The 23,396-nt window shown below is 44.1% G+C and overlaps 1 protein-coding gene, 2 long non-coding RNA genes and 1 other non-coding gene across 7 annotated transcripts in view; 1 reads left to right on the forward strand and 3 right to left on the reverse strand.

The window, feature by feature from the left end:
• Nucleotides 1-9,135, reverse strand: part of GMEB1 (glucocorticoid modulatory element binding protein 1) — a 37,453-nt gene extending 28,318 nt beyond the window's left edge. Inside the window, exons 1-2 of one of the 4 annotated variants that reach the window (XM_081586144.1) lie at nt 9,027-9,135; nt 2,759-2,916 (exon numbers count right to left, since the gene is read on the reverse strand). In XM_081586144.1, coding sequence (XP_081442270.1) covers nt 2,759-2,886 — 128 coding nt within the window. In that variant the 5' untranslated portion in view covers nt 2,887-2,916; nt 9,027-9,135. Of the gene's footprint in view, nt 1-2,754; nt 2,917-3,729; nt 8,756-9,026 lie in introns of those variants that run through there. The other 3 variants (XM_081586147.1, XM_081586146.1, XM_081586145.1) reach the window with 3 other exon arrangements.
• Nucleotides 9,136-9,201: 66 nt separating this feature from the next.
• LOC145543718 (uncharacterized) lies at nt 9,202-11,279 on the forward strand. The gene is made up of 3 exons (XR_014080981.1): nt 9,202-9,478; nt 10,092-10,145; nt 10,365-11,279. It is a non-coding gene; the product is annotated as an uncharacterized LOC145543718 (long non-coding RNA).
• A 2,213-nt stretch (nt 11,280-13,492) lies between these two features.
• LOC145543722 (uncharacterized) lies at nt 13,493-21,326 on the reverse strand. Its single transcript, XR_014080984.1, has 2 exons — nt 19,131-21,326; nt 13,493-13,735 (listed from the first exon to the last, which is right to left on the reverse strand). It is a non-coding gene; the product is annotated as an uncharacterized LOC145543722 (long non-coding RNA).
• Nucleotides 21,327-23,174: 1,848 nt separating this feature from the next.
• On the reverse strand, nt 23,175-23,307 carry LOC145544018 (U11 spliceosomal RNA). The gene has a single exon (XR_014081243.1). It is a non-coding gene; the product is annotated as a U11 spliceosomal RNA (small nuclear RNA).
• Between the last annotated feature and the right edge of the window lie 89 nt (nt 23,308-23,396).

Raw genomic sequence — 23,396 nt, forward strand, 5'->3', positions numbered from 1 at the left:
ATGTGAAATGCTAGGCTGGATAAAGCACAAGCTGCAATCAAGATTGCCGGGAGAAATATCAATAACCTCAGATACGCAGATGACACCACCCTTATGGCAGAAAGTGAAGAGGAACTAAAGAGCCTCTTGATGAAAGTGAAAGAGGAGACTGAAAAAGTTGGCTCAAAACTCAACATTCAGAAAACTAAGGAGAAGGAAATGGCAACCCACTCCAGTATTCTTGCCTGGAAAAAGTCCATGGACAGAGGAGCCTGGTGGGCTGCAGTCCATGGGGTTACATGACTGAGCATGCATGCATGAGGGAGATGGGTTGGTAGCAATAAACTGGTAGAACTGGTAGAACTAAAAAAAAAAAAAAGAAAGAAAACTAAGATCATGGCATCCGGTCCCATCACTTCATTTCAAATAGATGAGAAAACAATGGAAACAGTGACAGACTATTTTCTTGGGCTCCCAAATCACTGCAGATGGTGACTGCAGCCGTGAAATTAAAAGACACTTACTCCTTGGAAGAAAAGCTATGACCAACCTAGACAGCACATTAAAAAGCAGAGACATTACTTTGCTGACAAAGGCCCATCTAGTCAAAGCTATGGTTTTTACAGTAGTTATGGAAGCAGAAGATATTAAGAAGAGGTGGCAAGAATACATAGAAGAACTGTACAAAAAAGATCTTCACGACCCAGATAATCACGATGGTGTGATCACTCACCTAGAGCCAGACATCCTGGCATCTGGTCCCATCACTTCATGGGAAATAGATGGGTAAACAGTGGAAACAGTGTTAGACTTTATTTTTTGGGGCTCCAAAATCACTGCTGATGGTGATTGCAGCCATGAAATTAAAAGACGCTTACTCCTTGGAAGGAAGGTTATGGCCAACCTAGATAGCATATTTAAAAGCAGAGACATTACTTTGCCAACAGAAGTCCGTCTAGTCAAGGCTATGGTTTTTCCAGTGGTCATGTATGGATGTGAGAGTTGGACGGTGAAGAAAGCTGAGCGCTGCAGAATTGATGCTTTTGAACTATGGTGTTGGAGAAGACAGAGGATGAGATGGTTGGATGGCATCACTGACTTGATGGACATGGGTTTGGGAGCTGGTGATGGACAGGGAGGCCTGGCGTGCTGCAATTCATGGGGTCGCAAAGAGTCGGACACGGCTGAGTGACTGAACTGAACTGAACTGATGAATGGATGTGAGAGTTGGACTATAAAGAAAGCTGAGTGCCAAAGAATTGATGCTTTTGAACTGTGGTGTTGGAGAAGATTCTTGGGAGTCCCTTGGACTGCAAGGAGATCCAACCAGTCTATCCTAAAGGAAGTCAGTTCTGAATATTCACTAGAAGAACGGATGTTAAAGATGAAACTTCAATACTTTGGCCACCTGATGCAAAGAACTGACTCATTGGAAAAGCCCCTGATGCTGGCAAAGATTGAAGGCAGGAGGAGAAGGGGACGACAGACGATGAGATGGTTGGATGGCATCACCAACTCAAAGGATATCAGTTTGAGCAAGCTCCGGGAGCTGGTGATGGACAGGGAAGCCTGGCGTGCTGCAATCCATGGGGTCGCAAAGATTCGGACGTGACTGAGAGACTGAACTGAACTGAAGATTACTTGTAATATCTAATATAATGTAAATGCTTGTAAATAGTTGCCTGTGTGTGGCAAATCCAATTTTGCTTTTTGGAACTTTCTGGAATTTTTTTTCCATCCAAGGTTGGTTGAATCTGAGGATGTGGAACCTACAGATATAGAGGGCCAACGTGCGTTTGCCTAGTGAAAGTTGCTCAGTCATATCCGACTCTTTGCCACCCCATGGACTGTAGCCTACCAGGCTCCTCGTCCATGGAATTCTCCAGGCAAAAATACTGGATTGGGTAGCCGTTCCCTTCTCTCGGGGATCTTTCCAACCCAGGGATAGCACCCAGGTCTCCCGCATTGCAGGTGAATTCCTTACCGTCTGAGCCACTAGGGAAGCCCATAGACCACTTCTGATTCTTAAATCTTTTATATATTCCCCAAGATAAAATAACTAGCCCCCTCTTCTCTCTGAAGATCTAATTCCTGTTTAACTTTCAAGCCTATTTAAGAATCTTATCTCTTCTCTCAAATTCATAGTGATTTTGTGAATCAGTTCTCGAAATTCAAAAGCACATCCTCACCATGCCACTTGATACTTCTTAGATTTTGCCATGTAAGTGATCACTCTATTTATAAACATGTGTTTTTGCTTTGCACAACAAGACTGCAAGCTTCGTGATGGTGAGAACCATGTGCTATATTTCCTTCAACACCTTTGTGATATGTTATATAATGGTAGGCGATTGAAATACATATTTTTGATAGACTAAGTTTGATAATTTGCCCATCCATGAGGGCCCAGAGAACTTCTGATAGGAATACTTTTATAGCTGCCTTGCCTATTCTCCTCTGACTGTAACTATCTCATCTTTTGGCAAAAGCACCACATGTACCAAGGCACTGTGCTAAACAGTGTGGATAAATATGATGAGGGAACCATGTAGCTTACCCTCAAGGAACTCAGAGTAGAGGGCGAGAGATGAGGAAACAGTCAGTTGCTGTAATAAGTACTGAATGACAAATATAGCACACAATACATTATAGAGATGAACACTCAGCTCTGAGAGTTGACGTTGAATGTTCCATTGTGCTAAATCACCTTAAAGTTATAACATCTCCACTCTTTAAACTCCCCAAAATTTTCAACACATTCAAATCTTTAGTCACTTACCCTTGTTGCACAGGCTGTAATTGCAAGATCACTTGGGTTTTAGTGTCTTCAGGGTTCTCCCCTTCATTTCCTTCAGTGGGTACCACAACCACATCCCCCACCGGGACACTCACTTCTGCATTAGCCATCTTTCACATGAAGTCAGATAGCTGGGAATGCTGTCAGAAATAAGAAGCACCAGTAATTTTGTCTGATTTGAGGAAAGGAACAGCAATATATCACTATTAATTCCAAAGGCATCCTGGAGATCATGGTCTCCTGAAAAAGATGGGAATTGTGAGAAGGGGCAGACACAGGTTCTGATCTTTCCACAGAAATGCCTTTGGACTCACTAGCCACTGGAGATTCTCTTAGTCTGTGTGATTCACCCAGTGGCGTGCTGCAGGCAGCTCTACCAGCTCCTGAGAACTAACTGTGCGTGCGCGCTCAGTCGTTCAGTCCTGTCCAACTCTTTGCGACCCCATGGACTGTAGCCCACCAGGCTCCTCTGTCCATGGAATTTTCCAGGCAAGAATACTGGAGTGGGTTGCCATTTCCTACTCAAGAGGATCTTCCTAACCCAGGGATTGAACCCACATTTCTTGCATCTTCTGGTCTGCAGGTGGATTCTTTACCGCTGAGTCATAGGGGAAGCCAACTGTGTACATCTCTTTCCAACTCCCAGTTTAGCAACATCAAGTTGGTAGCTTGAAATCAGTGATGCTGGGAGTGTATACACCAACGAAATTGGCAAGCATTACAAATCAGGGTATTTTCTATTCTAGAGAGCTGGTATACAACACATCATTAGTTCCATCCCAAACAGTAAATGCTTAGAAAGTAAGAATCATTTATTTTCTTTGCAACCAGCCATTATACTTCATCAAGCATTCTGAAACTAAGTTGCATGGAAAAAGAAAGATGATTTGCATTGTATAGCCGTTTAATAAATGTTGTGTCCAACTGTATGACCTCCAGGAACATCTTAATACCTCTTTGCCTCAAACTGAACGGAGATAGGAGCTTGCCTGACACTTCACTTGCAGAGCTGTTGGGGAAACTACTGTCCAGTACCAAAAGATCTTTGACTCTAAAGTAACTCAAAGCTTATCTCAATCTTAATGAAAACTCAGAGTGTCCTAAGTTATTCTGCAGCTGTTAGTCTTCACGGCTGAAAAGAAAGGAGAGGGTCATGTAAGAGAATATAGATAAGAGTACTGCGTTGATTGAGATATGTGAGTACTTGAAGATGATTAGGACTGCAATGAACCGTGCCTAGACACACAATGGATATGTATTTGGTACTCAGGATGACCAAATCCACATTTCAGCTCTGCCACAGCAATTGTTTGCCTATAATACACACATTTAACACAGCACTCAAAGTCTCCCTCATTTGGCACCCCAAATTTCCCAGTTTTATCTGCAACTATAATACCCCAAGAATCTTAAAATCCAGCCACATCAATCTCTCACTGAATTCTAGACATGTAACATGTACAAGTTTCTGTACCTTTGTTATTCTGTAACCCCAAAACTCCTTTCTCCCTCATCTCCTTCTCCCTTCAAGGCCCACTTCAAAGCTCACTCTTCCACAAAGCCACTACCTCCCCATTTTCTTTCCTGTAGGCCCCCAATACCTGCTTGCCACTCTCCTCTAGTGTTTAATCACACTGTGCCTTGTACAGCAAGTAACTGAACATACATCTACCTCCATGACCACACTGTGAAGACAGGTGCTGCTTATCTAAAAATCTTGTCTCCTACAGCCTTGTTCATTGCAGACACTGACATACAGCAGATCAATTTTTGTTTGTGTTTGACCAAGTTAAAATTCCTCACATATGACTTAGACCTGCCCTTTATGATTCTCACATTCAAACTTTTTCCTGGATTCAACACCTCCTATATCCAAAAACCTCTTAAAATATCTTAGGCATCTTAAACTGAAAGCATGTTCCCTCTCAAACCTGCTCCTATGTTTCTTGCCTCAATAAATGGGGCTACCCTCCATCCATTTTCTCAAGCCAGAGACTAAGGAGCTATTTTTGACTCCTCTTTATTCTTTCTAAATTCAACCAACCACCAAATAAATCCTAGTCATTCTCTCACCTATATATCTCTTTTAACCATCCTCCCCTCTCCATCTGTGCTGCCATCATCATATGCTGAACCACCACACTGTTACCTGGATTTTTCCAGCTGCTTTTCATCAGTATCCTAACCTCTGGTCCGGATCTCCAACTCATTATTAGATAGCAGACAAAATGATCTGACTAAAGGCCCTTTCCCCCACTTAAAAAATCCTTCAGGGCATTCCCTTTGCTGCTATTACGGTGCAACACCCTGACTTACAAAACCCACCGAATCTGTCCCCTCCCGACCCTGCTGGCCTCATTTCCCACAGTTCTTCCTCTCACATTGTGGGCTCCTACCATTGCATTTTTTCCAAATTCTCAAACATGCCGTATTTCCTCACCTGAGCCTTCACACTTGTTTGCTGTACCTGGAATTCTTTTTTCTGTCCTCTTTGGCAAGTCACTGCTACACTTTTGTGACATTTAAAACATCACTTCCTCAGAAAGGCCATCTATGACTTCCTTGACTAGATTTGAGGGGGTCTTCTTGCCTCCTCAGCGCCTGGAGCATCCCTGTCACAACCATCAGCCCACCCTGTTAGTCTCTCCTCACCAGACTGCATCCTGGGAGAGAAAAGCTAGCTTTACTTTTTTAACAGGTTCCCCTTTGCTAGCTCAGTGCCCAGGGCCACAACTGCAATAGTTTTCAAATATCAGACTTCTATTTACAAAACTGCCTACCTAAAACTTTCTAAGGAAATCTGGCACACAGCAGGTATGTAATAAATTTTCACACAATCAGTGACTCACTTTACCCTAGAAGACTTCTAGAACTTTCTACCTCTTTAATTTAGGGGATATAAATTTGCTTAGAAAGCTTGAACTGGCCGTAATGATGGGGAGAAATCACATCGGACACAGTTAGCCTCCTTAGATATGAAAAGGGATGGTATCTGTTCTTAAGGAACTACAGAAGGGAAAGAGATATGTGACACTGTCATACAGTAGAGGAAAAAAGTAATTGCAAGATACTAGAATATACAATGTGAACTTCTGTAAATTAAAAGTTTAAAACTGGGGGGGGGGGGATGGGAAATCAATGGACCAGTTTAGCTGGCTGCCAGAAACAGAACTTAAATGATTAGGACCTTTGAGTCTAGAAAATGCCAAAAGGGATATGATAAAGTGCCATCAAATCCTAGAATAATTGAACTGATCGATATCTTTAAAGTTTGAGCCATAAAAATGTAGGGTGAATTGAAATAATCACAGCTAACATTTGTCAGACACTTATTTGTTGTCAAGCATTATCCTGTTACATACTCAATGAATTTAAAAGATACAATACTTTGGCATTTAACAATCGTAGGTAGTTTATTATTTCAAAAAAGTGGTTTAAATGTTAAATTAACAGCATAGGTAGATTAATGGGTTAGAAAAGCAAAATTAGAAGGATGCTTCTAGTTCAATCTTCTACCTTAAGGTTGAGTCCTCTCTCTACAATACTCTGAATAAATGGTTGACTAACCTCTTGATTAATACTTTCCTCAATAAGAGCTCATATTTTACTTCTTACCCCTCCCACACCTTGGAATTCAAAAGCAATATTATGGCTGCTTCTCTAACCTTCTGAGAGTTTACCAGAAAAGATAATTATAATCATCCACAATAAGTCTGTCATTGTCAGTCAGAGACACAGGTCTGATCCTACATGGCAATTCTTACATTCCTCAGAGAGGCAAGTTTGGGTTGAATATCTCTTACTACCCTAAATACCATATTCTGAGCAAGAAACCCTAAACAGCTCTACAGACTACACTGGCTAATTGGAAGGTCATTTCTTTGAGCTGAGTGTAAACTGAAAAATGGCTCTTGTTTATAGCAACAAAAACTAAGGGAAGATGAGTAAGTTGCTCCTTTGGGTATTTCATGGACAGGACCTTGGAGTATTTACTGTGGAATCGCACAACACTCTGTAATTCTAGGAGAACACACATAAGGGATATATGTCAAACTTCTGTGAAAAGGAAGAATTATTTGTAGTTATTTTCAAAGACAAGACACCTTGAAAGTAAGTACATGACTACTCATGTAAACTATCAAAAAATTAAACGAATGATTCCTGACCTACTTGGGATTAAATTCATTTTTGTGTTCTGAAAAGTTTAAAAAACATGGCAAGATGTAAGCACAAATGTTACATGATCATGGACACACGACATGGAACACATGACAGGAACATGACAGTTGGTAGCTAAGAGGGAGTCAAATATATCCTCAAATTTTCTAACTCCAAAATGTATTTGTTCCATACTTTAATTCTTGTAGACTATGTAGCCTATTCTAAGAAATTTCCAACTAAAACACTTTATTACTACATGAAGTCAAAACTCCTTGATTTTTTTTCCCTCTTTATTCTGTTTCATGTATTTACTAGGTGATCCAGGTGCTACCAGATGTAATGAAGCCAACAGATCACCACACAGGACCACTGAGGTAAAAAGCCAGAGCAAATGAAGTTTCAGATGAATCACATAATAGTGACCACCTGTAGGTGTTTGGAGAAGCAATTGCAAAAAGGGTTCTTTGAAGGGTCAACCTACTAGAGTTGAGGAGATTTCTTCTTAGGACAAGAACAAAACACAACCCAAACTAACCCTATGAAGCTGAGTACAAGTTAGCTATTCAATATGTTTGCTGTAAATACGAGTAAGTAACTAACGGGTAATTAATGAAAAAAGTCATCAAGTCAGTAGACAATAAATACACATAATTGATAAAAGGCTGACAAATTAGGTCAGTCCAACCATTTAATGAAAAAGTCCCCCAAATGTTCCATAGGCAAAGAGAGAGAAAACAATCCTGTGAGACTAAAATTAGCTGATCCTCTCTTTCCTTAATCCTCCAGGTTAAGGAGGAAAATGCCACTTCTTGGTTCTCCTAAATAAACACGAGTTAAGGCCCCTGTTTGTGTCTGTTAGGAAGTGTTTTTTAATTTCTCTCATCTTGAGAGAATGCCTCCTCCTGCTCCTTAGACAGCCAAGGCTTCCCACGAGCAAGACTTGACGTGGCTTAAGTCTGGATGGATCACACTCCGGGACCCTCAAGAGTCTGCTCTCACCTCTCCTGCCCCTCAATTAGGAAACACCAGGCCAAATTCCCTTGTCATTTTAGAAAGCAGGGCTATGCTAGCCTTCTTCCCACCAATTATCTTCTCTCCGGTCCTCAAAAACTCAGGTTTCCCCACCCGCCACAGGCCAGATCACCCTCCTCTCCACCTATATCAGGAGGTACTCCAAGCTCTTTTATTCCCTCGCAGATCTGGACCCTTCTCATTCCTTCCTCTGGAGGCTCTGAGGTGTCTTCCTACCTCCCCCTCATCTAGGGGAAGGTAGAGGCCTGCTCACTTTCCCTAGGAGCTCTTCTTCCTTGTCCCCTGCTTACCGGACCTGTCACTGTGCCTTCGGGGAAGCACCTGCCTCTTTTTCCTGGACTAAATGACCGAGGCCTCTAGAAGCCCCCGGGTGAAGCCTGGATACTCTTTTCCTCAGCAGAACCCACTCTCTGCCCTGGCTCCCCACCCCAAGGCTCCGAGAGGTCCTCCCGGGCAGGCAGCGGGCTTCCTTCATTCTTCGCCCCCCCTCCTTTCATCACTACCCCCTAGCCCGAGCGCGACCCAGGCCTCATCCCCAGCTCCTCATCGAAGGGCCTAATGCTCGCCGGATCCTGCCTTTAGGGATACCCCCTTGGGTCCCCAGACCCCTTCTCGGGGTCCTAGACGTCCGGGCCTCTCAGTCCGGAGTCGCTCCGGCCCTTCCTGGTCCCTCGGCAGAGGACTTCCGGGCCCCTCGGTCCGGGGGCGCCGGGGCCCCACCAGTGCCAGGCTCGCCGGCCCCCCACCGCTCTCGGCCAGGGGCCGGACCCGAGCGGCGCGGCCGGCCGCGCTGGGGGCGGCCCGGCTGCTCAGGCGGACCCAGCGGCAGCGTCCCCCCACCCCCCCGCGGCGCCGCGACGTCCGCTCGCTCCCCGGCGGCGGCGGCGGCACGCACAGGGCGTGGGGAGGCGCCCGCGGAGGCAGCAGCCCCCCGCCCCCTGCGCGCCCGCCCGCCCTCGCCGGCCGCCGCGCGGCCCCCGCGCCCGCCCCCCCCGCCCCCACCGCCCCCACCCCACCCCGCGCCCGCGCCCGCGCGCCCACCCCTCCCCCTCCTCACCGTCTCCGTCGGGCGGGCGGGCGGCGAGCGGCCAGGGCGGGCGGGCGACGGAGCATGCGCAGAGGCCGCCACGGCCGCTACCGCCACCGCCGCCACCAGGTCGGGCTTCAACACTTCCGGCCGCCGCCGCCGGCTAGCTGGAGCCTTAAAGGGGACGCGTCCCTATTGCCAGCCCGCGGAGGATGAACTTCAGCCGGAGAGTTTGGGGCCTTTATCAGAGCAAGCAGCTCCTGCTCTGGAAAATTAGTGTTGGGAGGGACGCCAGGGACGCTAATAACTCTTCTAACCCCACTTCATGGATGAGGAAAACGTGGTCTAAATTAAAGACACCTCATCCTCAACCCCAGGGACGGGGGAGCCTGGTGGGCTGCCGTCTATGGGGTCGCACAGAGTCGGACACGACTGGAGCAACTTAGCAGCAGCAGCAGCAGCATCCGCAATCGGGAACAAAGGCAGGTCTCTCAAAGGCAGGACTCCCCTTGGAGGACTCTGCGTGCCCCGTTTCACTCCTCACATCTGGTTATGAAGCTTACATTTACCAGACTTTAAAAAGTGATGATCCAACTAACAATTTGGAATCAAAAGATCTGGTTGAGTATAGAGTCTGTAAGCAAACTCCTTTGCCCTCTCTGACGCATGCATGTTTGCCAAGCCTTTTCTGGCTGCGAGTTGGTTCAGGGTTCCAGTCAGAACCCATAAATTCTTTGGGGGTTACTTGACAGCTCTAAGCCCCAATTTCCTCGAGGACATAGGTTGTTAGCGTTTAAAGAAGTGATACTTGGAAATGCTTAGGAAAGTTCCTGGGGGCAGTCGTAATAATTAGCAAATAATAAGGCCTTTGTGGGAATTTACCTGGAGGTCCACTAGTAAAAACTCCTTACTTCCAAGGCAGGGGGAACAGGTTTGATCCTGGTCAGGAAACTAAGATCTGTTCTGCTAATAAATAAAAATAGCTAAAAAAAAGTGAAGGCCTTTGTTTGGCCGGGCCTTGAAGAAGATTCCTTTATCTCATATAATCCTCTCGGCAACTCTACAAAGTAGCTTCTTTTCAATCCTGTTTTACAGATAAAATACAGGAGGCCAAGAGAAATTAATGAACCCCTCAAGGTCACCAAACTTGTAAGTAGTATAGCCAGGATGCAAACTCAGGCCCTTCTTTCTGCGGAGTGTATAGTTATAAGCACTCAGATGGTTGCTACCTTTATTAAGAATGAATGAGGTGGTATGCAGGTACTCTTTTGAGTCGGAGGTGTTGGGGGGGGAGTGTGGGGAGAGAGTTGCTTTCCCATCTTTTCTGCTCTTACGACTCACATCTCTGTTCTCTGTCCCCTCTGTCAGGAGGAAGTAACAGGAAATTTTACAGGCTCTGCATTCAGGAACAGGTGAGGCAGCCCAGGAGTCAAAAAATAGAAAAGGATTTGGGGTCCAGACAACCTGGATTCTAGGCTTGGTTGTCAAAGCTCATCACTGCAGATGGTGGCTGCAGCCATGAAATTAAAAGACGCTTACTCCTTGGAAGAGAAGTTATGACCAATCTAGACAGCATATTAAAAAGCAGAGACATTACCTTCCCAAAAATGGTCCATCTAGTCATGGCTATGGTTTTTCCAGTAGTTATGTTTGGATGTGAGAGTTGGACTATAAAGAAAGCTGGGTGCCGAAGAATTGATGCTTTTGAACTGTGATGTTGGAGAAGACTCTTGAGAGTCCCTTGGATGCAAGGAGATCCAACCAGTCCATCCTAAAGGAAATTAAGTCCTGAATATTCATTGGAAGGACTGATGCTGAAGCTGAAACTCCAATACTTTGGCCACCTGATGTGAAGAACTGACTCATTTGAAAAGACCCTGATGCTGGGAAAGATTGAAGGCAGGAGGAGAAGGGGATGACAGAGGATGAGATGGCAGGATGGCATCACAGACTCAAGGGACATGAGTTTTGAGTAAACTCCGGGAGTTGGCGATAGACAGGAAGGCCTGGCATGCTGCAGTCCATGGGGTCGCAAAGAGTCGGAAACTACTGAGCGACTGAACTGAACTGATCAAAGCTCAGGAATCTTGGTCAGGTCACATCTCCTTTATGCCTTGATTTCCTCATCTGTAAAACTGAGATAGTTTTCTCACTGTGTCCATCTCTCAGGGCTGTTTCCAGGATCAAATGAGGTTTAGTATCCACATTCATATCTATTCTTATGATCAACAATTTACACATTAGCAGATGATTCTGAATATAATAGGGACTGGTATGACTGGACTCTTGACCTTTGTGAACTATTTCATAGTGATACCATCTATATATATATATATATATATATATATTCATCTATATCTTTTGATTATGCATCGTGCACTCATGGAACATTTACCAAAACCCTGTCCCTGTCTTCCAGAAGCTCTCGGTCTACCTTCTTCAGAGACAGAATTGTAAACATACAAGGCAGTACAGTGTGATAGGTGTTACGGTAGAGATACGAACAAAGCACTGAAAAAGTGCAAAGGACTCTCCCTGGAGGATTCCTGAAAGGCTTCACAGATGAGGGGCATTTGCACCTCGTCTTAAAGGATGACTAGGAGTTCATCGAAGGGAAAAGTGGGCAGAACATTCCGAAAAGAACAAGTGGGTGTGAAGAGGGAGGCTCGGAACCAGACGGTCCTCATAAGGAGTAAAGAGGTAATCTACAAGGGGTGGGGACCCACTGGAGGTTTAAGTCCTCTCTGGCTGTACTGCTAACACCCAGCCCCAGCCCACAGGACTTACCTGGACCATTGAAGTAATTCCTAGTACTCAGCAACCCTGTCCACCCACCTTCTAAATGTTATCCACCCTAGGTACCTAGAGGGAGTAATCTTTTAAAGAAACAAAGTAGGTGATTTCTCTGTTTAAAAACCCTTCAGTAGCTTCCCATTGCACTTAGAATAAAACCCAGAGCCCCCTCTAGGACCACCATGTGTGATCTTCCTGCCCTCCTCTGCCCTCACTCCCTGTGCTCCAGACACCCACCCTATGTGTGCCCCCGCTCAGGCCCTTGTCACTGGCTCTTCTCTCTCCCTGGGAAGCTCTTCCTTCAGGTTCTCAGGGTTCACTCATCTTTCATTCCTCACAAGCCTTCCCTGGCTCCCAACCTTAAAGCGGGGTCCCCAGCCACAGTCTGCTCTATCACTGTTGCTCCCCTTTCCATCGGGGCGCTGGTCAGGTTCATTTGGAGGACTATCCAGGGCACCACATCTGAGAGAACTCCTATATCCATGTCCTAGTTATTGTCTCCCAACCTCCAGCTGATTTTCATAGCAATCTCCACAACATGAAATTCTCTGGATTATTTTTTGACCTATTTTGTGTCAATCTATGGAGTATGGTACATGGCAAATGTTTTTTGATTGAATGACTGAATAATCAGAAAAAATGATAAGATATAGGCTGGAGAGGAGAAAGACCAGGACAAGGAAACTTATGTGAGGGAGACTAGGATCATCTTACTAGGATCCTCCCCACAAGAGAGAGAGATAGGCCTCATGCAGGGCAGAGTTCATGGCTCTGGACACAATTCCAATCGAAACAACAAGTCTTAGTGACCAAGCGAATGTGATGAATGAGAGAAAGGGATGAGGATGTTCCCCAAGTAAAAGAATGAAACAGGAAGAGTTGGGATTGAGAGAAAGTGGAAATGATGTGTCCACTTGAGCTTCTTCAGTCTGTGATATTTGAGGGGGATCTAAATGAAAGCCTCCAGGAGGAAGTTGGATTGACTTGTCCTCAGGCAAGAATCCAGGGCTAGATTTGAGGACTTGTCAGTTAGATGGACAATAGAGGCCAAGAGTGAATGGGTCACCTAGGGAGAGTGTGTAGGGAAAGAGGAAGGAACCTAGAGGCCCAAATGTGGGGAACATTAAGCCCTGAGGAAACTAAAGGAACCAACTGAAAGTGGTCAGAGTGATTAGCTCCCTGGACAGAGGAGAGGGAAGCCCAGAGAGCAGGCAGGGAGCTTCCAGAAGAAGGGGATGGCACCAGCCATGCCAGATATTGCAGAGAGCTCAGGCAAGGAAAAAAAAAGGTCACTGGATGTGGCAACTAAGAGGTCATTGCTGATCCTTCAAGGATGGGGTCACCTCTAAGGTTAGGAAGGAGGCCAGATTCTAGTGGCTCAAATGGTAAGTGGGAGGAGAATTAGCAGAAACAGTGAGTAGAGACAATATTTTTTGACTCGTGTTTTTTTTTTAATTGTAGTAAGAACACTGAACATGAGATCTACTCTCCTAACAGGTTTTTAGGTGTGCAATACAATATTGTTATCCATGGGCACAATGTTGTACGGCATACCTCTAGCATTTATTCATCTTTTTTTCATCTGTTGTATATATATACTTTTTTTTTGTATATATATATATATATATATATATATACATATATATATATACATATATATACTTGTATATATATATACTTTTTCTTTTGTTGTATATATATACTTTTTCTTTTTTCTTTATTATTTTTTATTGGAGTATGATTGGTTTACAATGTAGTGTTCGTTTCTGCTGTACAACAACAACAAAAATTTTTAACAAAAAGGAGAAACTAAGATATAAAGCACCAAGATGATTATTTTAGGAGGAGAGGGACTTCCCTGGTGGTCCAGTGGTTAGGACTCTGAACTTTCACTGCAGGGGCCCCAGGTTCCACTTCTGGTCGAGGAACTAAGATCCTGCAAGTCTCTGCGGGGCCAAGATATAAAATAAATAATAATGATAAATTAACACGAGAAAAAGTCATGTGACGGTCTTCCTTTTTTATTTTTTCACGTATTTTTCCTGTAATCCCTTTTCACTGCAGAAAATTGTAAAATACATAAAAGAATAGAGAGGGACTTACCTGGTGGTTCAGTGGTTAAGAATTTGCCTACCAGGTTTGATCCCTGGTCTGGAAAGATTCCCATATGCCCTGGGGCAACTAAGTCCATGCACCACAACTACTGAGCCCACACACCTAAACTACTGAAGCCTGTGTGCTCTGGAGCCAGTGCTCTGCAACAAGAGAAGCCACTGCAATGAGAAGCCCAAACCAAAACTAGAGAGTAGCCCCCACTTGCTGCAACTAGAGAAAGGCTGAGCTCAGCAAAAAGACCCAGCATGGTCAAAATAAAGAAAGAAAGAAAAATAGAAGGATGGAGAAGCAGGGGAAAAAACCCACTTATTTAACATGGGATATATTTCCTTCCAATCTTTTTTCTATGCATTTTTTCCTTATCTTGAAGAACTATCTTGAACATGCGATCCATGTTATACTTCTTTTTCCTTTAAACAGTTTCCTAAGCATTGAAGAGAATAATTTTTCTTCTCCTCCTTCTCCCCCACCCCTCCCTACCCCACCACATCTCCTTTCCTTCCCTTCTTCTTTTAAATATGAGACATACTTGAATGACCAATCTGGCTCTATCCTTCCCTACAGCATTCTCAGGTCTCTCTGATTTCTAAGCAATTTTGTTTGGGAGATAATTCTGTTCATTTTGATTGAATAAAAAAGCCAAACAGTAGAAGGGCCAAATATAACTTTGGGGGAAGCTGGAAAGGTGAGGAGAGGTCCCCATCTGGGATGTTCAAGGCACTTAAACACCCCCCCCCCCGGTTAGATTGTAGGTGTGAGCTGGACATAGGCCCACCATGGCTGCATGGTTTGAAAACAGAAGGGAACCTGAGGGATAGTGGTATCAGGCCTGCTGAGAGCTTGCTCTAAGCATGTTAGATCTATATAACCTCCCAGGTCCTGTTATTAACCCAGTGTAACGTGAGAGGTTAAGAACTTTCCCACATTCAGAGAATTCCCTGGTGGTCCAATCATTCATTAGGACTCTTAAGATTTCACTGCCAAGGGCCCAGGTTCAATCCCTAGTTCAAACGAAAATTCTATGCAAGCTACACAGCGAAAAAAAGAAAAAAAAAAACTTTCTCACAATCATACATCTATTTATTGCCTGGCTTGTATTTGAACTTAGGTAGTTGACTCCAGAGCCTGTGCTCCTAGTAATCCCACCTTTGTGGAATTTCTATCCCTAGCCACACATAAAATCATTTGGGGTGGTCTTATAAAATACCCATTCCAGAGCCCCATCCCAGATAAATTCAACTGGAACCTGTGAGGGTGGAGTCTGGCCATGAATATTGTCTAAAATGGCCTTCAATGACTCTAGGGGACAGCTAGGTGGAAAGACCACAGCTCTGCTGGCTCTTGACTGTGTCTATCCCAAGCCAAGTAACAACAGCAGCAGCATGAACAGCAGCTAACGTTTACTAAGTGCCAGCCCATTTTATACACTTGGTATTAATGTACTTGGAAGGTACTAGTAGTGTCCCCATTTTACAGGTAGGAAAACCAAGGTCACATAGTTGGTATGCGGTAGAACCAGAATCTGGGCTCTTGACCTCAGTCTATGCAATGGCCTAGCCAAGATGATTTCCTGGGACTAGCTGCTGACGGGATTGAAGGGAAAAGAAACATTGCTTGAGCCCTTCCTCTGTGTCTGCAGTGTACTAGGAGTTTTCCCACAGATAAAATTCCAGGCAGGGAATTTCCTTTCCAGGTAGGGAGTGATATCCCCTTTTCTCAGAAGAGGCAAAACAGGCTCAGTGAAATTAAGGGGCACAACCTCAGGTTACAAGTCCAAGAAGTTGCAGAGCTGCCACTCCCAGTGGGTCTGTCCAAAGTCCAAGCTCTGTTCACTTATTTGAAGTAACTAAAATCAAATTCATAGAGACAGGAAATAGAATAGTGGTTACCAGGGACCGGGGGAAAGGGAGTATTTGAGAGTATTTGAGAAGTTAGTGTATATAATGGGTACAGAATTTCAATTGAGGATGGTGCAAAAGTTCTATGAATGGTTGTTGGTGATGGTAAACAATGATATGAATGTACTTAATGCCTCTGAACTGTACACTTAAACATGGCAAATGTTATGTTAAGTATATTTTTATAATAATTTTAAAAATTAAAATGAATAAATAAAATAATTAAATAAAAGACAGTGAAGAGCAAGGTTTTGGGCATGCCTATGATGTCCCTGGCACTGGGCAGGAAGCTGGTTGCCAGCTGAGAGAATTTAGACTCTACTAGGCATAACAATGCATATGCCAAGTGCCTGGTAGAGAGCGCGTACTCTTAAGCGTAGCTCCTGGGACTTCCCTGGTGGCCCAGTGGTTAAGACTCCAAGCTTCCACTGCAGGAGGCACAGGTTCAATCCCTGGTTGGGGAATTAAGATCCTGCATGCCACACAGCATAGCCCCAAATAATAATAATAAGTGTAGCTACAGATGGGGAGACTTAGGCCCAGAGAGGGTCTTAACTGTAGCTATTCATTGGAAGGAATGATGCTGAAGCTGAAGCTGAAGCTCCAATACTTTGGCCACCTGATTCGAAGAGCCAACTCATTGGAAAAGACCCTGATACTGGGAAAGATTGAAGGCAGGAGGAGAAGGGGACGAGAGAGGGTGAGATGGTTGGATGGCATCACTAACTCAATGGACAGGAGTTTGAGCAGGTTCCGGGAGATAGTGAAGGACAGGGACGCCTGGCGTGCTGCAGTTCATGGGGTCGCAAAGAGTCAGACATGACTAAGCGACTTATGGACAATGATGACTGGGCTCTGTTCTGAAAGGCAGGTGGGTGGTACCAGTTGGAGTATTAAAAATAATGCCAGCTGGCACTTCTTGAGTGTTTATTACATTCCAGACATGATTCCCAGTCCCTCTGTGAGTGTGGATTACCTCATGTACTCTTCACAACCCCCTCTGTGAGGAGGGTACCATTATTGTGTTCCTTTTACAGATGGGGAGACTGAGGCTGAGATAGAGATTGATTCAAGGTCACAGAGCCAGCAGGACTTGAATCTTGTCCTCTCTGACTCCAAAATCAGCAAGTTAGCCTTTTGCTTGGGTGGCAGTGGTGGACATTAGGGGTGGGTGGGGCTGGTGTGGGAGAGGAGGTGATTCACTTGACTGTATCTGGATTCATCACAGAGGTTTTTTTTCTTTTGCACCCATGGGAAGAACTTCCTCTTTTTCTGATTCAGTCCCCATATCAGCTTCTGAGAATGTGATGCAGAGGGTGGAGTGAGCTGCAAGGGGTGGGGACCTAGAAGCAAAAGTACAGGCAGTCTTTAGTAAACAAAGATTTTTTTGACTGCTCTCTCTGTAGCGGGCAGTGGTCCAGGGGCTAGGAGTCGTCCAGTGAATAAAATAGATTTTGTCTCTGTTCTCATAGAGATTCTATTGCGTAGTGTATATGTTGGGGGTAGGTGGGTAGAAAGACAGGGGAAGTGGGGGAGAAAGGAGGGAAGTGGATACAGACAAAGGGCAGGCTATGCCAGGTATGGTAGGGCTGTGAAGGAGATGTGCCAGAGAGAGACTGAGAAAGAATATGACTGAGGAGGGGACCTAACTAGACATAGTTAAGTGAACAGGGAAGGCTGGCTCAGGAGCTAAGGCCTGGAGGATGAGAAGATCCCAGCTGAAGATCCAGAAGCAGAGTGTTTCAGGATTCTGTGGGGAAACAGCAGAGGCAAAGGCCATGAGATCCTCACATGTTGGAGGAACTTGGAGAAGGCCAGTCAGGCTGGAGCAGAGAAACAGAATCAAGAGAAGATCCCAGTGCCAACTCATGTAGGGTCTTGTAGACCCCGATGAGGAGTTAAAGGTTAATTCTAAGGGACAGGAAGGCCGCTGGAGGAGTTAAGAATGAAGACTAGAAGGCAGCATGACAGGAAGTCAAAAGACCACTTAGGAGGTTCTGGTTGTAATAGAACAGGTGATGATGGTGGTTCAGACCAAGTGGGGATTCAGAGAGGTGGTCTTAGAGGGGTCTCTGGGAAGTGACTAAGTGATGGAGGTGCCACTCACAGAGGTGGAAGAGACAAGAGAAGAAGCAGGCTTGATGGGGGGATGGGAATCTAAGGGGAAGTGGGGATAGAAATTATGAAATTATTGCAGAGTTAGTAACTGTCCATGCAGCTGGAGACAGTGTTCTGGGCTAGAAGTAGATACCAGAGAGGGGGGACGAGAGGCTATCCTTCTAGGGACCCATAGATCATACCTCTTCACAGATGGATAACATAGGGTCCAGAGGATATCTGAAGTTTTTGTTTTAAATTGTTTATCAATATTTACAAATCCAGAGATATCAAATAAAAGGTTTTCTGCCTCCTTTTCCAAATTGGTTGTTCTGGTCACACTGGGCTCTTCCCCATGTACTAGGAAGGCTGTAGCAGGCTGGTAGGGGAGCCCACTGCTCCTCCAGATTGAACATAAACTCTTCAACTGATCCCACCACAGCAGGCCTGCTGCAGATTCCACTCAAAGCCTGGTCCTGGCAGTCCTAGAGTTCCAGTTTCTGGCATGGGCAGGAGGTGACACCATAGAAGAGGAAAAAGTTGGTCTGGGACACAGTATATATTTTCTCTCATTCTGTAGTGGTTATTGATAGTGGTTGTGTGTGTGTTAGTCACTCAGTCGCATCCAACTCTTTGCAACCCCATGGACTGTAGCCCATCAGGCTCCTCTGTTCCATGGAATTCTTCAGGCAAGAATACAGGAGTGGGTAGCCATTCCTTTCTCCAGGGGATCTTCTTGATCCAGGGATCTAACCCCACTCTCCTGCAGTTCAGGCAGATTCTTTACCGGGTGAGCCACCAAGAAAGCCCATCAATAGTGATTATTGATGCACAAAGATTGTAAATTCTAATGAAGTCCAATTATGTTTTCTTTTGTTGCCTATACTTTTGATGTCATGTTTAAGAAATCATTACCAAACCCAATGTCATAAAACTTCCCCATTTTCTTTTAAGCACTTTTTAGTTTTAGCTCTTAAATTTAGATCTTTGATTTATTTTTTGTATGTGGTTTAAGGTAAGAGTTCAGCTTCATTCTTTTGCATATGGCTATCCAGTTTTCCCAACACTATTTGCTGAAAAGACCATCATTTCACTATTGAATGGTCTTGGCATTCTTATAAAAAATCATTTGAGGCCATGATTTATTTCTGCACTCTCTATTCTATTCCATTGGTCTACACGTGTGTTTTTACACCAGTACCACAGTTTACTTACCACCAGTTTTACTTACTTTGCTTTGTAGTAAATTTTGAAATCAGGAAGTGTAGTCCTCCAACTTTGTTCTTTTTCAAGAGTGTTTTTGGTACTCAGAGTCCTTTGAGATTCCAAACAAATTTTAGGATGGATTTTTCTATTTCTGCAAAAAATGTCATTGGGATTTTTACAGGATTTTTTACATTGAATCCACAGATTACTTTGGATAGTAATGGCATCTTAATAAGATTGTGAACATGGACGACCTTTCCATTTGTTTCTGCCTTCTTGAACTTCTTTCAACAGTGTTTTGTAGTTTTCATGTACAAGTTACACTCCTCCTTGGTTACATTTCCTAAGTATCATATAAGCATTTAAGTATTTTATTCTTTTTAATATTATTGTAAATGGAATTATTTCTTAATTTTCTTTTCAGTTACTGTATAGAATACAATTTTTGTGTGACCTTCATTTCTTATCAGTGGTCACTGATTGCAACATTGGAGATATAGACCAATAGGGGAGCTCAGGAATCAGATTTGGTTGGTTTCAAGAGAGAAGCCATGCTGGCATTTGCCTGCCTGAAGGATGGAAACTTCCTCCTCTCTTCTGACAAACTGTACTTCCCTGGTGACTCAGATGGTAAAGAATCTGCCTGCAGTGTGGGAGACCTGGGTTCTATCCCTGGGTTGGAAAGATCCCCTGGAACAGGGAAAGGCTACCCACTCCAGTATTCTGGCCTGGAGAATTCCATGGGCTGTACGTGGTCATGCAAAGAGTTGGACATGACTGAGCAACTTTCACTTTCACTTCTCTGACAAACTGACACCCTCTTCCCCTCCATCCTTCAAAATACAAAAGCTTCATAGCCTCTCAAAATCCATCTCCCTGAACCACCTCCCCTCCCATCACCCACCTGCAGTAAACCCATCCTGTTATGAGTCTATGATATGACTAGAAGTAAGTCTGTTGGGGGTGGGCCAAGGAAGGCCTCCCTGAGGAAATGACATTTGAACTGACACAAAGAATGAGGAGGAATTAGTCACTTTGGGAAAATGCGAGAGGAAGACAGGCTGCTGAAAAAGAGAAAATTTACAGTTTTATTAAAATACAATTTACATATCATAAAACTTACCCATTTTATTTTTATTTTTTTGTTTTTTTCTTTTCTTCTTTAAACTTACCCATTTTAAATGTACAACTCTTTGATTTTAGGAAACGCATAGAGTTATGCAACATAATTTACTTGTAAAACATTTCCTTGACCGCAGAAAGATGCCTCGTGCCCATTTGTAGTCAATCCCTGCTCTCAACTCCAGTCCCAGGCAATCACTAACCTACTTTCTGTCTCTATAGCTTTGCTGCTTCTGGACATCTTGTGTAAAAGGAATCATATAATATATGGTCTTTACTGACTGGTTTCTTTGTGAGTCTAATTTTATTTTTCATCATTTGTATTCCAGTGACTGTGCATCCTCATCATTTCTCTAATCTTTTCATTTACTCCATATTTTCTTAGAATTAACTGGAAAATATAGAGAAATAAAAGGAAAAAAGCTTCACTCTCCCAGTAAATCTTCCTTCTGTAATAGATTCCATTCTGGTTGACATTTTTCTTGGATATTACTCTGTGCAGTCAGAGCAAGTTTCCTTTCAGAAGATCTGGACTCACCTCTTGACCCTGCTACTTTCTAGCTCTGTGTTTTGGGCCTTTCAGAGCTTCTGTTTTCTCATTCATTAAGTGAGCAAAATAATACAACCAACCCTCTGTATCCCTGGGTTTTGCATCCACAGATTCAACCAACCACCAATTAAAAAAACAGAAGAAACCCATAAAGTTGCAAAAGGCAAAACTTGATTTTGTTGCCCGCCTGCAACTACTTTACAAGCATTTATGTTGTTTTAGGTATTGTAAGTAATCTAGAAGTGATTTTAAATATACCTGGAAGATGTGCAGAGGCATATAGCAAGTATGGTAAAGAATCAGCCTGCCAAGGCAGGAGACACAGATTCCATCCCTGGTTGGGGAAGATCCCCTAGAGGAGGAAATGGCAACCCACTCCAGTCTTCTTGCCTGGAGAATTCCATGGATAGAAGAGCCTGGCGACTGCAGTCCATGGAGTTGCAAAGAGTTGGAGACAACTGAGCACGCAGGCACACACACTATGCCATTTTATGTAAGGTACTTGAACATCTGCGGATTTTTTGTATCCAAGTGGGGATCCTGGATCCAGTTATCCCACTCCCCGCCTGTGCACTGATTTGGAGTGCGCTACAGTATGCAGGTCAAGAAGCAACAGTTAGAATTGGACATGGAACAACAGACTGGCTCCAAATAGGAAAAGGAGTATGTCAAGGCTGTATATTGTCACCCTGCTTATTTAACTTCTGTGCAGAGTACATCTTGAGAAACGCTGGGCTGGAAGAAGCACAAACTGGAATCAAGATTGCCGGGAGAAATATCAATAACCTCAGATATGCAGATGACACCACCCTTATGGCAGAAAGTGAGGAGGAACTAAAAAGCCTCTTGATGAAAGTGAAAGTGGAGAGTGAAAAAGTTGGCTTAAAGCTCAACATTTAGAAAACTAAGATCATGGCATCTGGTCCCATCACTTCATGGGAAATAGATGGGGAAACAGTGGAAACAGTGTCAGACTTTATTTTGGGGGGCTCCAAAATCACTGCTGATGGTGATTGCAGCCATGAAATTAAAAGACGCTTACTCCTTGGAAGGAAAGTTATGACCAACCTAGACAGCATATTAAAAAGCAGAGACATTGCTTTGTCAACAAAGGTCCGTCTAGTCAAGGCTATGGTTTTTCCAGTAGTCATGGATGGATGTGAGAGTTGGACTGTGAAGAAAGCTGAGCGCCGAAGAATTGATGCTTTTGAACTGTGGTGTTGGAGAAGACTCTTGAGGGTCCCTTGGACTGCAAGGAGATCCAACCTGTCCATCCTAAAGGAGATCGGTCCTGGGTGTTCATTGGAAGGACTGATGTTGAAGCTGAAACTCCAATACTTTGGCTACCTCATGCGATGAGTTGACTCACTGGAAAAGACCCTGATGCCGGGAAGGATTGGGGGCAGGAGGAGAAGGGGACAACAGAGGATGAGATGGCTGGATGGCATCACCAACTGGATGGACATGCTGCTGCTGCTGCTAAGTCGCTTCAGTCGTGTCCGACTTTGTGCAACCCCATAGATGGCAGCCCACCAGGCTTCGTCGTCCCTGGGATTCTCCAGGCAAGAATACTGGAGTGGGTTGCCATTTCCTGCTCCAGTGCATGAAAGGGAAAAGTGCCCTCCTCCAGCAGATCTTCCCAACCCGGGGATAGAACCCAGGTTTCCGGCATTGCAGGCAGATTCTTTACCGTCTGGGCCTCCAGGGATTTGCACGGACCATTCTATATTGCAGAACACTTACACATTTGTTGTTAGAATGAACGGAATAAATCCTTGTAGCAAAATCTTTTTTTTTTTGTCACACAAGACAGCAAGCATGCAGGATCCTAGTTCCTGGACCACCTGCGCCCCCTGCAGCGGCAGCTCTGCATTTTAAATCACTGGACCGCCAGGGAATTCCCTCCATTTCCTCTTAAACATAATTTTACGTATGAGGTGAATTTTTTGAAGGTTTTAGACCTTTGTTTTTCTTACTGAGCTGCTCTCCGAAAAAGTTACCAATAGTAAGAGTACTACTTACCTGGTTGATTTAAAGTAGTGCCTCTGTTTTTAAAGGCTGTAAGTTACAAGAAAAACATCAACGCAAATTTTTATATATCTAGTAAGAAAAAGTTATTTACAAAATGTTTTGCATTATTTCATTAATTTAACAACCACGGAATGCATAGACAATTCCTTTTCTTTGCGTGGTGTAAAGAGAAAAACACGACGTTTACATGTCTCAGTTACCAAAGCGAAAGAACTGTAACGCAGATCTTGAAAATAAACCGCTTAAGTCAGTACAAACCTTTTCAAAATTTTAAAACTGAAATCAACGGTATCAACAAAAAAAAGAATTCGCGCTCAGAAAACGCTATACAGTTATTTCCAGTTCTGTCTTAAAAACATTATAAGCTGGGGCGCTAGGACCAACGATCACCAGCTACCCCACCAACAAAAATTATGCTTCCGAAATCTCTTGATGTCGATTCCGCACGTAGAGCAAACGAGCTGCCCTACGTGTGCCACTCACGACAGAAGCCCTTTTTGCCTTAACAGCTCCGAAAGCAGGGTGGCAGTGTCGGCAAATCCCTTTTTTGGTAAAGGTGAAAATAAAGTCGATGCAGTTTTCCATTCA

Source organism: Giraffa tippelskirchi, chromosome 3 (genome assembly GCF_054371585.1).
Source record: "Giraffa tippelskirchi isolate mGirTip1 chromosome 3, T2T-mGirTip1v1.2.pri, whole genome shotgun sequence".
Lineage (NCBI taxonomy): Eukaryota > Metazoa > Chordata > Mammalia > Artiodactyla > Giraffidae > Giraffa > Giraffa tippelskirchi.